This window comes from Bombina bombina, chromosome 3 (assembly GCF_027579735.1).
Source record: "Bombina bombina isolate aBomBom1 chromosome 3, aBomBom1.pri, whole genome shotgun sequence".
Lineage (NCBI taxonomy): Eukaryota > Metazoa > Chordata > Amphibia > Anura > Bombinatoridae > Bombina > Bombina bombina.
In genome coordinates, this window is record NC_069501.1 from 327,229,939 (window position 1) to 327,246,036 (window position 16,098).

The window sequence follows — 16,098 nt, forward strand, 5'->3', positions numbered from 1 at the left end:
TTACTGCAAAACTCGTAATCTAGCCGTATGGTAGCTGTGCCCAGACAGTAATGGTCCTATATTCGGTTCAGCTCAGTTTGTCACTAATACCTATATGGGTCTGAATATCTGAACGAGCCTTACTGGTCTGTACACACCTAGTTATATATATTATGCTGCATATACTGTGTTTACTTTGTTCTTTGGTAGATATATCCCTGCCAATTTTTCATTACCTGCATTGTTAGACACTAGTGCCGGTTCTATCCATTAAACTAAGATAATGTCTTTGTTTAAATTTTAGTGTTTTAATCAAACTAAATGTAGTATTTTGTGCCAACATGGATGTTGTTTCTGCCCTGGGCCCTCGCTCAGTATTTTGCACAAATAAACCTTAAATGTTGATACTTTATTCTAAGGAGTGTTTCGTTTTTTTGATACTATAAAAGAGTGCTGAATTCCCAGTCTTTTTTAGTGATCTTATTATGTTTCACTATATCTCCCTTTTTTTCTTATTTGGATATTTATATATATATATATATATATATATATATATATATATATACACACACACACAGTAAAAAATAAAATAAAAAATAAAATATATATATATATATACAGTGTATATATACAGTGTGTATATATATATATATATACACAGTATATATATATATATATATATATATATATATATATATATATATATATATATATATATACAGACACACACAGACACACACGTTATATATATATATATATATATATATACACACACAGTGGTTTCGCTTTTGTAAACTTGCCTGATGAAATGACTTGTTGCAGTCGAGAATCGCGTTGCTATTCAATAAAGCTTTTGTCTATATTATACCTTCCTGGAAGTTGTCGGATTCATTTGCAGCTGCTGCTGACTTTTCTACATTCACACCGAATTGATGACAAGCCGGCTCCCACAGTGGTCCGTGATACAGTTTACTAGCCGCATGCTAGCACTGGTCATAGTACAGTGCATCACAGTTCGGTAAGCATATTTTACCGCTCTCTTTATTTCCGTGTATAGGATATAATACACTATGAGGCGCCCTCTTTTTGTTTCAACTGAGTGTGTGTATGTATATATATATATATATATATATATATACACAATATATATATATATATATATATATACACACACAGTACATATATATATATATATATATATATATATATATATATATATATATATATATATATATAGTTACACACACACAGTATATATATATAACCTTTTACAGAGCACTTACTCTGGTGAGCTGAGGAAATTGTGAGGAGTTCCATCAGATTTTGTCTAGAGAACACATCTTTGTTTATTGTTTTAAAAGATAGATAATCCCTTTATTACCCATTTCCCAGTTTTGCATAACCAACACAGTTATAATAATATACTTTTAACCTCTGTGATTATCTTGTATCTAAGCCTCTGCAAACTGCCCCTTTTTTCAGTTCTTTTGACAGACTTGCAGTCTAGCCAATCAGTGCCTGCTCCCAGATAACTTCACGTGCACAAGCACAGTGTTATCTATATGAAATATGTGAACTAACACCCTCTAGTGGTGAAAAACTGTTAAAATGCAATCTGAAAGAGGTGAGCTTCAAGGTCTAAGAAATTAGCATATGAACCTCCTAGGTTAAGCTTTCAACTAAGAATACCAAGAGAACAAAGCAAAATCGGTGATAAAAGTAAATTGGAAAATTGTTTAAAATTACATGCTCTATCTGAATCATGAAAGTTTATTTTGGCCTAGACTGTCCCTTTAAGATTAAGAAACATTATATAGAAATACGCCTGGAAAAAAGGGAGGAATATTTCACCATACCCAAGCTGCATTGAAGCAAATATTTGAACTGCGATACACGGGACCTGCTGTTTAGATATGCACCATACTTACCTCATTTGATTGAGGTAACATCTAGTAAGTGGGCATTCTACTATTTATGTGTGTGGATACTGACACAAGAATTTTGCATCAGATATACAGTGACTGTGTTTTTTCATCTGATACGGACTATTGTCCTCTGATATTGTCTCTACTAATTGAACTTGAGAAAGCTTTAGGAGGACTTTTATTTGAGAAGAGTAATACTGTGGGATCCAAGTGATTGTTTTTACTCCACCAGATTGGATTTATTTAGATTTAGATTTAGACACCTATTAGGCAACAAGTAGCTATTATTATTATTATTATTCTTTATTTATAAAGCGCCAACAGATTCCGCAGCGCTGCCCATGGGTACAAGGATAACAGTACAATGGAGAAACAATACGATAAGACAAAATATACAGACAAAAACAAGGGGAATTGAGGGCCCTATTCCCGTGGGAACTTACAATCTAGATGGGTAGGATGGGAAACAGGAGGTGGGGACTGCAAAGGTGAGAATTATATTAGTGAGGAGTTAGAGGGCAGCTGTTAGTTAAGTGAAGTTAGTATGTTAATAAGTCGGGTGATAAGCTTCCCTGAACAGAAAGGTCTTTAGGGAAGTTTAAAGGAGGAGAGGATAGGGGCAAGTCTGACAGCACAAGGAAGTGCGTTCCAGAGGGTTGGTGCTGCACAAGAGAAGTTCTGTAGTCTAGCATGAGAGGAGGTGATGGTAGAGGACGCAAGAAGCAGGTCATTGTTGGATCTTAGGGGGAGGGCAGGAGTGTATTTGTTGATAAGTGAGGACAGGTAGGGTGGGGCAGCAATGGTGAGGGCCCTGTAGGTCAGGGTGAGAATTCCGAATTTAACTCTGTTGTGAATGGGGAGCCAGTGAAGGGACTCACAGAGAGGTGCAGCAGAAACAGAGCGTCGAGAGAGGTGGACCAGTCTGGCAGATGCATTTAGGATGGATTGGAGGGGAGAGAGGTGGGAGAGAGGGAGGCCAGTTAGTAAGTTGTTACAGTAGTCAAGTCTGGAAATTACCAGGGAGTGGATTAGCTGTTTAGTAGTTTCAGCACTTAGAAACGGACACATTTTGGAGATACTGCGCAGGTGGTTGCGGCAGGATGAAGAGAGCAACTGGACGTGGGAAATGAAGGACAGATTTGAGTCAAGCGTGACTCCAAGGCAGCGGACTTGGGGTGATGGGGAGACAGTGGTGCCGCCAACAGTGATGGAAAAATCAGAAACTGGAGTAGAGTTAGAGGGGGGAATTAGAAGTAGTTCGGTCCTGGACATGTTTATACTTAGGTGGTGAGAGGCCATCCAGGAGGAAACGCCAGATAAGCAGTCACTGATGTGAGAATTGACAGAAGCAGAGAGTGCAGGGGTGGAAAGGTAGATCTGGGTATCGTCAGCATAGAGATGATAGCTGAAGCCATAGCTGTTGATAAGTTTACCCAGTGAAGAAGTGTAAATAGAGAAGAGTAGAGGGCCCAGGACAGAGCCTTGAGGTACTCCAACAGACAGAGGCAAAAGAGAGGAGTCACCAGCAGAAGAGATGGAGAAGGACCCGCCAGAGAGACAAGAGCTAATCCAGGAGAGGGCAGTGTCACAGACCCCAAGAGAGCTGATAGTCTGTAGGAGAAGGGGATGGTCAACAGTGTTGAAGGCAGCAGAGAGGTCCAGTAAGATGAGTATAGAGTAGTAGCCTTTGTTTTTAGCAGAAAGGAGATCGTTAGTAACCTTGGTGAGGGCAGTCTCAGTTGAGTGTTGGGGACAGAAGCCAGATTGCAGGGGGTCGAGCAATGAGTTGGAGGACAGGAATTGGGTTAGGCGATTGAAAACTAGTTTTTCAAGTAATTTTGAAGCTAGTGGGAGCAGTGATATGAGGCGGTAGTTTGCAGGGGAGTTAGGGTCAAGGGAGGGTTTTTTGAGGATGGGGGTGACCTTTGCATGTTTGAAGGAGGCAGAGAATGAGCCGGTAGAAAGGGATAGGTTGAATATGTGAATAAAAGCCGGAGTGAGGGTAGGAGACAGAGGGGGAATTAGATGTGAAGGAATAGGGTCAAGTGGGCAGGTAGTGAGGTGAGAGGAAGACAAAAGGGAAGCCACTTCACTCTCAGTGGTTGGGAGGAGAGTGCAGAGAGTGGCAGAGGGGGTGACTGGGAGTGAAGTTGGGAGATTGCAGGTTTGTGTTGGGATGTTTCTTCGGATGGCAAGTGTTTTATTGAAAAAATAGTCAGAAAGGTCTTGAGCACTGAATGCAGATGAGGGGGGTGGTGAAGGTGGGTAGAGGAGAGAGTTGAAAATGGAGAAGAGTCTTTTAGGGTTTGAAGAGTAAGTGGATATAAGAGAAGAGAAGTATGTTTGCTTAGCTAAGCGAAGGGCAGAGGTGTAAGAGTAAAGAGTGAACTTATAGTGCAGGAAATCAGGTTCAGAGCGGGATTTCCTCCTGGCACGTTCAGCAGTGTGTGAGCATTTTTGTAGGTAGCGTGTTTGTTGGAAGTGCCAGGGCTGGAGCTGACGACGTGGGGCTTTGCGAAGTTGGGGCAGAGCGAGAGTGTCAAGTGCAGCGGAGAGAGTATTGTTATAGTGGGTTATAGCAAGGTCAGGGCAGGATATCGTGGAAGTGTGGGAGAGGGGTATATGAATAAGATTGGAGAGTTGGGGAGGGTCCACAATGTGCAGATTTCTACTGGTGCGGGGGCGAGAAGGGGAAGTAGGTTTAGCATCTATATTGGGATTAAAGGTGAGCAGATGGTGGTCATAGATGGGAAATGGTCGACAGGCAACAACAGAGAGAGAGCAGAGATAGGAGAATACCAGATCAATAGAGTGTCCATCACGGTGGGTAGGGAATAGGGTGGATTGTGAGAGGCCGAAGGAGTTAGTGAGTGAGAGAAGTTTAGAGGCAGCAGGGGCAGATGGGTTGTCAATAGGGATGTTGAAGTCCCCCAGAATTAGGGTAGGTGTATTTTTAGAGAGAAAGTGAGGAAGCCAGGCAGCAAAGTTTCAAGGAATTGGGAGGTTGGTCCAGGGGGGCGATAGATAACTGCCACTCTGAGAGAGAGGGGGGAGAACAGGCGGATGCAGTGGACTTCAAAGGAAGAAAAGGAGAGAGATGGAAATGGAGATAGGTACTGATAGGAGCAGGAGGGGGAGAGTAAGATGCCAACACCGCCACCATGTCTCTCACCTGGCCTAGGTGTATGGCTAAAGTGAAGACCCCCATGAGTGAGAGCAGCAATGGAAGCAGTGTCAGAGGAAGATAGCCAGGTTTCAGTAACTGCTAAAAGGTTAAAAGCGTTGGAAACAAACAGGTCGTTACTTGGTTCATCTGAGCTTCCTCTCAGTATGGAAGGATAGTGTTTTTCTATATTTTCAACGTCTACATTTAGTGTTTTTCTATATTTTAAACGTCTACATTTACATTTATTTATAGATCTTCTAGGAATTTTAGGCTGGGATAATATCCCCTGGATTGTAACTATCCATTTTCTACCTAAATAGTGTGCCGTTATATCAATCTTTTTACACACACATATATACGTCGCAAAGCCTCTTCCTGGGTCTAAAATGAGGAATCCAGCTTCCTCCAATAATGGCGTTGAATCAGACACTGATTCCCCAGGGGGGAAGCCGTGATTGGAGGATGACCTATCCATCATTTCTGACATCAGAAATGGCTTGCAACGACCGGAGGAAGCTGGAGCTGCTGTGAAGATTAAAAGGTAAGTTTTTTTCACAAGAGGAGTGAAATGTAAATTTTGATGAATTAAAGTGCCCCTGTTTTTAATCGAATTTTTAAAAACCGGGCACTTTAGCATTCAAAATTGACATTCATTTTAACTAAATGCCTTAGAGATATAACTCACCGGGAGCTCAGACTGAGCCCTCAGACCAGCCTCCCCTCTCCATCTCCTTAACACAATACACCACCTGGGTATCCGGTGCACCGGACTGGGAAAGGGGTAGGTTCAGCTCCTTCATAATCACATCCTTCAGACTGAGACTGGACTGTTAAAGCCCACGTGCAGCACTGTGCTATAGCCTACGTGCAGTTCAGTGATGTCACTAAATCTAAAGTGTCAGTGGCATCACTAGGGGGGTGCGGGCCGCACCCGGGTGACACCCTCCAGGGGGTGACACCACCAGAATTTTTTTTTTTTTTTTAAATTTTATTGAAATTCAAAGAAATACAATGTAGAGAAGCATAGAATTTTTTATTAGAAGGGCCAGCATTTGTGAACATTAGTGAGACTGGGGAAATTGTAGATACTTAATTTTTTTGCCCCTTGAGCCAGCGCTGCAATTTCCACAAATAGTTTTCCCGGCTGCTTTTGCTTGTTTGTACTTTGCTCCTCCCCTGCCCAATTTCACTATGAATGTTGTGGGCGTGCCGTGGGGCATGCAAAGTTGTGCTGCTAGCATAAACCTGCCTGCCTATCTGTGCTCACTGCTCAGTGACGTGTGGAGCAGTGGAGTTACTCACTGCTGTGCTGTCTCTCTAAACGGGAACTGGGAAATCATGAGGGGGATGCCTGGCACCTGACCGCATGACTCTCTGACACTGTCTCTAAAGTGAAGAAGTCACGTATGATGCCCACCAGACCGGTATGGTTACGGTACACTAAGTGCACACTGAAGTGGTAGGATGGGAGGGCGGGTGTCTGGGGGTGGGCAGAGTGCAGAGGTGATTGGCCATAAGAAGCGGTAGGCATGTGGCCCGGGGCTGTGCACTGACAGACTTGGAACAGAGTCAGAGAGCAGAATTTTCATAGTTTGCCTAAACCTTTTCTTTTAGTGATTTATTTTAGAGTGCTCTGTTTATCTTTCATGTGATGCTCTGCTGAGCCAGGGAGCAGCTCTAGGCATGAGCTTTATAATTAATGCAGTGCAGATTACATATTTTGTATGTGTGTGTCTGAGTTTTTGTGTGTGTGTATCTAAGTTTTTGTGTGTGTGTGTCTGAGTTTTGTGTGTGTGTGTGTCTGAGTGTTTTTGTGTGTGTGTGTGTCTGAGTGTTTTTGTGTGTGTCTGAGTGTTTGTGTGTGTGTGTGTGTCTGAGTGTTTGTGTGTGTGCGTGTCTGAGTGTTTTTGTGTGTGTGTCTGAGTGTTTTTGTGTGTGTATCTGAGTGTTTATGTCTATGTGTGCCTGAGTGTTTTTGTGTGTGTGTATGAGTGTTTTTCTGTGTGTGTTTTTGTGTGTGTTTTTAAGTGTGTTTGAGTGTGTCTGAGTGTTTGTATGTGTGTGTGCCTGTGTTTTTGTGTTTGTGTGTGTCTGCTTTCTGGGGGGGATGACACCATAACTTACCGCACCGGGTGACACCAACCCTAGTGACGCCACTGTAAAGCGCGAAGCTTAGTTTGGAAACCCTGTCTGCCCTACTGAGGCTGCCTATATCACTGTACCTGGGTGTGCTGAACACCCCCCTCCCCCGCATCTGCCTTAGCATGGACGGGGGTGGACAAGGCACAAGCATATGGAAAAAAAAAACATGTCATTGACATTAATGTGGGGGTGTCACCAGGGTGCGGTCTGCAACCGCACCCCCCTAGTGACGCCACTGTCTATCAGCAGTGTGTGTCTATACAGTAGGTACCGGCAGGGTCTCTTAGCAGTGTGTGTGCCTATACAGGAGTAGGTACTGGCAGAGTCTCTCAGCAGTGTGTGCCTATACAGCAGGTACCGGCAGGGTCTATCAGCACTGTGTGCTATACAGAAGATTCAGATAGAGCATACATTTTTTAAACATTTTTAAACAGCTTCATTCTCTTGGTATCCTTTTTGAAGGAGTAGCAGTGCATTATTTGGAGCTATCAGAACATATAATTAAGTCAATAGCAATAGACATATATTTGCAGCAACCAAACAGCAACTAGCTCCCAGCTCCTAAGCCTACCCAGGTATTATTGTCAGCAAAGGATACCAAGTAAACTAAACAAATTATATAACAGAAGTACAATGGAAAGTTGTTTAAATGTGTTGCTCTATCTGAATCATTGAAGAAAATGTATGTGTTTCATGTCCCTTTAATTCAATGTAAAGCATATAGGTACAAATGTATAAAATCCTGCTGAATTGTATAGGCGGAAGGTTTCATACAATGTATCTATGCACGTGAGCAGAGCTGATAGGGAAAGTCTATGGGAAAAAATGTTTTTATTTTGCAGCCAGAAATATGGCTCCCCTTTTGTTCCAGGAGATACAATTACTGCAGTATTTTGGTAGAATTGTAGTCCTCATCTAAACCCCCATACCAAGCTGTGAAGTCAAATATTTTTTTATGGCTGAAAAAATAATTTAGATTTTTTTACCCTGCAATGTCAGTCTCATCTTTCCCTTGGAGTTTCAAATACAAATAAGGTGTAACCGTTAGAAATTAAACAATAAGAACACATTTGTGCAGCAACTGTCTGCATCGTTTTGATCCGTCGCCCTTAACCCTTCCGTCACCACAAGAGCAGCTTGCTCTGCCCGTATGCTTTTTATGTAATAACACCCTGCTGCTGCCAGTGTCTTGTTACAGAACTGCTATGTACATACAGTGCTGAACTCAGGGGGTGGGGAGTTTACTGCAAGTTATGCTGCTGTTTCATTGGTCCATTCCAGCTGATGGGCACATTTTGGGAGGGGAGCGGTACAGGGGGAATGGAAAGTTATTTAAAGACTTTGGTTGAGAACAGGGTGTATACCTTGCTGCAGGCAGTTGTAGAGTCGCATGAATGTGACTGGATAAGTCGTTTAGTTAGGCTTTTGCGACTTACACCAGAACCGGCAACAAAAGAAGGAGTTTGTGTCTAAGTTTGTGCGATTTTTAACATTCCTCTTGTAAACAAACATGATCACGAGGAGCATTGCAGTTCTGTTCTGCTTGGCCTTTGCTGCAGTACAAATCAGAGGTAAGGGAAGCCAATTAACTCATTTAGCCCTATTTATGCTTACAATAAGTGATTAATAATGCATGGTTTAGTAGCAGGTGGGCTTTTGTTACTTAAAGTGACTAATAAGAGATTCCATTAACTTGGTGTCTGAACAAGTTCCCTACTTGTGTTCCAGCAGCTGACAACAGTTGTGTGTTTTCTATTAATATACTGTATGTGCTGTGCACTAATGGTCCATCTGCTTTATTACATGGCCTTGTATCTCTGCAGTCTGTAGATAATTTGTTTTGTCTCATTGCCATCTATATTTGGGTGGGGCTGCAAGGTAGTGCTTGCTGATGCTTCATATTCGCAGTCCTCATGTTCTGCAGCTTCGTAAAAAACATAGCTTATGATTTTAGATCAATTTAGACCGAAGAAGGCAGTGTAAATGTTTAATAAACAAAAGTATTTATCTTACACAGACAAAGTGACTGCAATGTATAAATTATTTACTACCCAGTTGTGTAGTTTTTCTTTTAATGCTAAACATATTTGCTTGTTTCTTACAACAGATCCAAATCTAGTCCTTTTTATATATTGCTGTAGTTTATAATCAAAACAAACCAGATCGCTTTTTAACATACTGTAAATTCTGTTGGCAGTTCTACATAGATTAAACATGCAGTTACACATTGCAAGAACATTTAGATCTAAAAACTAAGACCTGGCACTCGCAAAACATTCCCTGGTGTTAACAATAGAGCGGGCCCTTCACTGCAGACACACTAACTGGATTAAAGGGACAGTAAACCCCAACTTTTTCATTCAGGATTCATACAGAACATACAATTTTTAAAGGGACAGTCTACCATAGAATTGTTATGGTTTTAAATGATAGATAATCCCTTTATTACCCATTCCCCAGTTTTGCATAACCAACACAGTTATATTAATGTACTTTTTACCTCTATGATTACCTTGTATCTAGGAACCTTCTTCCAGCCCCCTGATCACATGACTGTGACTGTTTATTATCTATTGTCTTAAATTTAACATTGTTTTGTGCTAAATCTTAAATAACCCCCTGTGCCTGAACACAGTGTTATCTATATGGACCATGTGTACTTTCTGTCTCATTGTGTTGAAAAGAGATTTAAAAAGCATGTGATAAGAGGCAGCCCTCAAAGGCTTACAAATTAGCATATGAACCTACCTATGTTTAGTTTAAACTAAGAATACCAAGAGAAAAAAAGCAAATTTGATGATAAAAGTAAATTGGAAAGTTGATTAAAATTACAAGTCTCATCTAAATAATGAAAGTTTAATTTATACTAGACTGTCCCTTTAAACAGCTCTCTAATTTGCTTCTTGTATCAAATTCGGTTAGTTCTCTTGGTGTATCATTTTGTTGAAGCAATAATGTACTCCTGGGAGCTAGTTGAACACATCTGGTGAGCCAATTATGTATATATGTGCAGCCACCAATCGCCAGCTTCAAGCAGTGCATTGCTGCTCTTGAGCCTACCTAGGCATGCTTTTCAACAAAGGATACAAAAAGAACAAAGCAAATTAGATAAAAGTAAAGTAGAAGGGTATTTTTTTATTTTTTTAACTGCATGCTCTATCAGACAAGGAAAGTTTAATTTTGATTTTACTGTCCTCTTAAGATTATTTATTTTTTGATAAATGGGTGAATAGTATCCATATTTTATACTTTTTTTTTTTTAATTTTTGTATTATCCAAACTTAGGTAGCATTGCCAGGAGTGTTGAGGGAATTTATTTGACTAATTTATTGCTCTGTGTTTACATTTTATAATATCACTTTAGAGAATATTATATCCCAGACATCTGATGCAAGAGTTTCCCATACCCTTGGGTTTCAGGATGGGAAATTAAAACCTAAACGGCCTTAATTTCTGTCTGTAACTAGGTTTCCATAGTTTGGATTGGACATCCTATTAAAGTGATGGTAAATCCTAGCGTTTGTGAAATGCTAGGATTTACCATTGGAACAAATAAAAGGGACTTTCAGTCATGGGGACCAGCACAAAGCCAGATTTCCTGCATGGCTATTGGCTAAGAGTTGGAAACGTCACCTCTCGGGCAAATGGCGTTCTGCCATGGGCTGCCTTAGCAGCTCAAAGCAGTGAACGCTGCAAACAAATAAAGGCGCTTTCAGAATGAAGTATTTTATACTTCATGAATGAAAGTCCCCTTTATTTGTTCCAATGGTAAATCCTAGCATTTAACAAACGCTAGGATTTACCATCACTTTAAAAAACAAACAAAAAAACTCCTATTTCTGCATAGGATGCACTCTGCAGCAGCCTTTGGAAGGGATATTATTAGTTATAACAAAAAAAGTGTGCTACACAATTTCCACTCTTAAATAAAATGAAAGATTTGAAACAAAAAATAAATAAAATAATTTACTTCTAAGCAAATTTGCTTAGTTCTTATGATATTCTGTGTTGGAGAGATACCTAGGTAGGCATCTGGACCACTATATGGCAGGAAATAGTGCTACCATCTAGTGCTCCTTGCAAATGGATGGTTTTGCAAAATTGCTGCCATATAGTGCTCCAGAGATGGGCTGGCTCCTGAGCATACGTCCCTGCGTTTAAACAAGATGCCAAAAGAAAGAAGAAAAATGTAGATGTCAATTGGAAATTCTTCTTTAAAATTGCCTTCTCTATCTGAATCATGAGTTTCAAATCCTTTAATGCCCCTTGTAGGTGTAAATATTATTATTATTATTATTATTATTATTATTCTTTGCTGGTGTTCATCCTTGGGTACCTGCATTGCAAAAATCTGCAATGACCTGAGACATTAACTCCTATGTCCCTTTCTTGATGATTTTGTATTTCTGGGTCATCTTCCTGGAACATAGTCACTTGCTTACTACAAGTTTAATTGTGCATAGGACCCCCCCCTTCCAAAAAGAACAAACAAAAAAAAAAAAAACACAACCTTGCAACATATTTGCATTATTTTGCTCACTTTCCCTGTAAGTTCACTATGAAAATTGTGGGATTCCCAGTAAGAGAATTGGAAGCGCAGCTGTTACTCCTAACCCTGTTACATATTTGTACCTCCCCATAATCGTGCATGATTAAGGGGCGTGTCCCCGAAACGTTGCTACCTGTATACCGGTCTCTTCAATAAACTGATTGAATTAAGGAGCTGCTGTTATATTTTTATTGGATTTGTACTGGGAAGTTGGCCAGTGGCTACTCACAGCATGCACCTTAGGGCTCTTCTGCTGGATCTTTTACTGTTATACATATTTGTACCTAACAGGCTTCAGCAGAGGTGATGAGACAACTTTTGATGTTGTATGCTTTTCTTGTTTTACTGATAAAAAGCATTATATGTTAGATTGCCTTAGTACTTTATTACATGATCTAGACATTCCTTAAAGGGACAGTAAAGTCAAAATTAAACTTTCATGATTCAGGTACAGCATTGAAGAGTAAAACTAGGTAGACTCATTAAAGCTCTTGTGTGCACGTGTCTAGTACTCTATGGCAGCAGTGTTTTGCAACATTGTTAAAGAAAGCTACAAATATTGTTGCAAAACACTGCTGCCATATAGTACATAATCTGCCGCTTGCATCTGTTTATTAGACACGGTTTTAATTTGAAAGGTTCACCCCCATTCATATGCCCTGCCAGTTGCTGCACGTGTCCCGCGTATCATGTTTCGTATCACATACTGATGTTATCATAGCACAGACATGGCTCATATGCTTCTCTGCTCCATTGAGATCTGTGGCTGTTCACTTCCTATTCTGATAGCCTTACATTCATTCACAAAAAACATGTGCTTTTTTTAAAGTGTTCTTTTTTTTTTTTTAAACAAAGAGAAAAACAACTTGATGGTTTTTGCAACCGAATTGAATCTGTAATGTTTAGGCACCAGATATAAAGTCAGACTGTTGGGTGTGTATACTTTTAAGACAAACTTCATCATTAACATGCAGAGATTCAAACTTCTCCCTTTAATATCGCCAACAAGGGGTGTGAATATCCCTAGAAAACACTCAGAAATGCTGTGTCACATTGAGATTTTTTCCCAAAATGAAAACGCTCACTCATACATTTAGGGAATACTTCATGGGCCCTTCCAACAAACGAGATGCTATGCAATGGCTCCGACTATATGACAAACCCTCTGTATCTGCCAGGGGCGTATTTAGGTTTTGTGCTGCCCTAGGCACTCAAAACTCTACTGCCCCCCCCCCCACCCCCCATCCCAACCCAGGTTTAAGGCCTTTTTTTTTAGACATAATATTTTGGGGGCAGGGTGTAAAAAATAAAAAAAATAATGTCTTTTTAAGTAGATGTTCACCAGGGCTTGCATTCACTCTGGTCACACACACATATACATACATACATACATACATACATAGTCATAAAGTATAGCACTCTCAATTAATGTCCGGGGTGCACAGCATATACAGGGAGTGCAGAATTATTAGGCAAATGAGTATTTTGACCACATCATCCTCTTTATGCATGTTGTCTTACTCCAAGCTGTATAGGCTCGAAAGCCTACTACCAATTAAGCATATTAGGTGATGTGCATCTCTGTAATGAGAAGGGGTGTGGTCTAATGACATCAACACCCTATATCAGGTGTGCATAATTATTAGGCAACTTCCTTTCCTTTGGCAAAATGGGTCAAAAGAAGGAATTGACAGGCTCAGAAAAGTCAAAAATAGTGAGATATCTTGCAGAGGGATGCAGCACTCTTAAAATTGCAAAGCTTCTGAAGCGTGATCATCGAACAATCAAGCGTTTCATTCAAAATAGTCAACAGGGTCGCAAGAAGCGTGTGGAAAAACCAAGGTGCAAAATAACTGCCCATGAACTGAGAAAAGTCAAGCGTGCAGCTGCCAAGATGCCACTTGCCACCAGTTTGGCCATATTTCAGAGCTGCAACATCACTGGAGTGCCCAAAAGCACAAGGTGTGCAATACTCAGAGACATGGCCAAGGTAAGAAAGGCTGAAAGACGACCACCACTGAACAAGACACACAAGCTGAAACGTCAAGACTGGGCCAAGAAATATCTCAAGACTGATTTTTCTAAGGTTTTATGGACTGATGAAATGAGAGTGAGTCTTGATGGGCCAGATGGATGGGCCCGTGGCTGGATTGGTAAAGGGCAGAGAGCTCCAGTCCGACTCAGACGCCAGCAAGGTGGAGGTGGAGTACTGGTTTGGGCTGGTATCATCAAAGATGAGCTTGTGGGGCCTTTTCGGGTTGAGGATGGAGTCAAGCTCAACTCCCAGTCCTACTGCCAGTTTCTGGAAGACACCTTCTTCAAGCAGTGGTACAGGAAGAAGTCTGCATCCTTCAAGAAAAACATGATTTTCATGCAGGACAATGCTCCATCACACGCGTCCAAGTACTCCACAGCGTGGCTGGCAAGAGAGGGTATAAAAGAAGAAAATCTAATGACATGGCCTCCTTGTTCACCTGATCTGAACCCCTTTGAGAACCTGTGGTCCATCATCAAATGTGAGATTTACAAGGAGGGAAAACAGTACACCTCTCTGAACAGTGTCTGGGAGGCTGTGGTTGCTGCTGCACGCAATGTTGATGGTGAACTGATCAAAACACTGACAGAATCCATGGATGGCAGGCTTTTGAGTGTCCTTGCAAAGAAAGGTGGCTATATTGGTCACTGATTTGTTTTTGAATGTCAGAAATGTATATTTGTGAATGTTGAGATGTTATATTGGTTTCACTGGTAAAAATAAATAATTGAAATGGGTATATATTTGTTTTTTGTTAAGTTGCCTAATAATTATGCACAGTAATAGTCACCTGCACACACAGATATCCCCCTAAAATAGCTATAACTAAAAACAAACTAAAAACTACTTCCAAAACTATTCAGCTTTGATATTAATGAGTTTTTTGGGTTCATTGAGAACATGGTTGTTGTTCAATAATAAAAATAATCCTCAAAAATACAACTTGCCTAATAATTCTGCACTCCCTGTAGGTACACATAATCCAAGAAAAGGCAGGCACTCTCCGTTTATCAATCCACAAAATTTTACTAAGTGACGTTTCGGGGTTTCACCCCCATCCTTGATATGTAAGTCTGAGGACGGGGGTGAAACCCCGAAACGTCACTTAGTAAAATTTTGTGGATTGATAAACGGAGAGTGCCTGCCTTTTCTTGGATTATATATATATATATATATATATATATATATATATATATATATATGATAGTTTGTCAGTAGGTAGTTGTTTAACCTTAAACATCTTCTTTGGTGATTGACAGTTATGATAAATATGTAATGAATATACAAACTGGCCTTTAAAAGTACTTAAAAAATACAACAGTAGTTATGATAGATTTAGGAATTGTATCCTAGGGGATAAAGTCACATGATACAATCATAATAAAGTATATACTTGTATTGTTTCTGAATGTATTAAATGCATACAACATATTTTCAGTTTTGTTTTAAGTCACATAGTTGTATAGATTCAGCAATAAATACTTATTCTTTACATGTATCACAGATAGACAAACAGTAAATGTACAAGTATTTAGTGACTAATCCGTTTAAGTATTTTAATGCCTAATGAAGATGTATTGAAGGGAGAAAGGCATATGCTGTTTTACAGTGGTCACTTTGTAGTGCACACTGCACTGTGTAGTCTGTGTCAGTCTCAATCATGCGGTGGATCCAGGATGAATACCGCATTCCCTCTCAGTCCAGGCCAGGCTGCGCAAGTGAGCTCCGCCTCCACTGTCACCACGTCATGCGCACCCACATACAATCCCATAGGATAGCAATATCCGGGCCAGCCATTTAAGTCATTTGTAATTGGTTGATTTAGCCACCCGGCCCTGAGTTCAGTAGAGTGGCCCTAGGGACTCAAAATTCTGCTGCCCCTTAAAAATCTGCTGCCCTAGGCACCGGCCTCGTTGGCCTATGCCTTAATACGCCCCTGGTATCTGCCGTGTGCAGCGGTTCCTTGGTGATGTCATCAATCATAGATGCGGCGGGCATCCCATCAAAGGCAAGGGAGAGGAAAGGTAGACATTGGAGAATACAATGCATCCATGCTCGCTCAGACAAGCTCCCAGGCCAATAACCAACAAATCAGGAGCACTGACTATAGTTTAAACTTCACGTTTTTTAGTATATTGCTCACAGGCAAGTATAAAATCAGGGCAAAAAGGAGAAGTAAAAGGCTGTCAGACTGGTACAGCTGACATGTTTTAGCTTACGCCGTAATCAAAGCTGTATTCCTACATATGATTAGTCACATTAAATTGCTGATCAAACAATCTAATAGGTTAAAACAAAAGTG

General features: G+C 40.5%; 1 protein-coding gene across 1 annotated transcript in view; it reads left to right on the forward strand.

Moving 5' to 3' along the window:
- The first annotated feature begins 8,542 nt into the window (after positions 1 to 8,542).
- The window catches only part of LOC128653249 (CD99 antigen), a 200,299-nt gene continuing 192,743 nt past the window's right edge, over positions 8,543 to 16,098 (forward strand). The window contains exon 1 of the mRNA XM_053706437.1: positions 8,543 to 8,783. Coding sequence (XP_053562412.1) covers positions 8,723 to 8,783 — 61 coding nt within the window. The 5' untranslated portion in view covers positions 8,543 to 8,722. The remainder of the gene's footprint in view (positions 8,784 to 16,098) is intronic.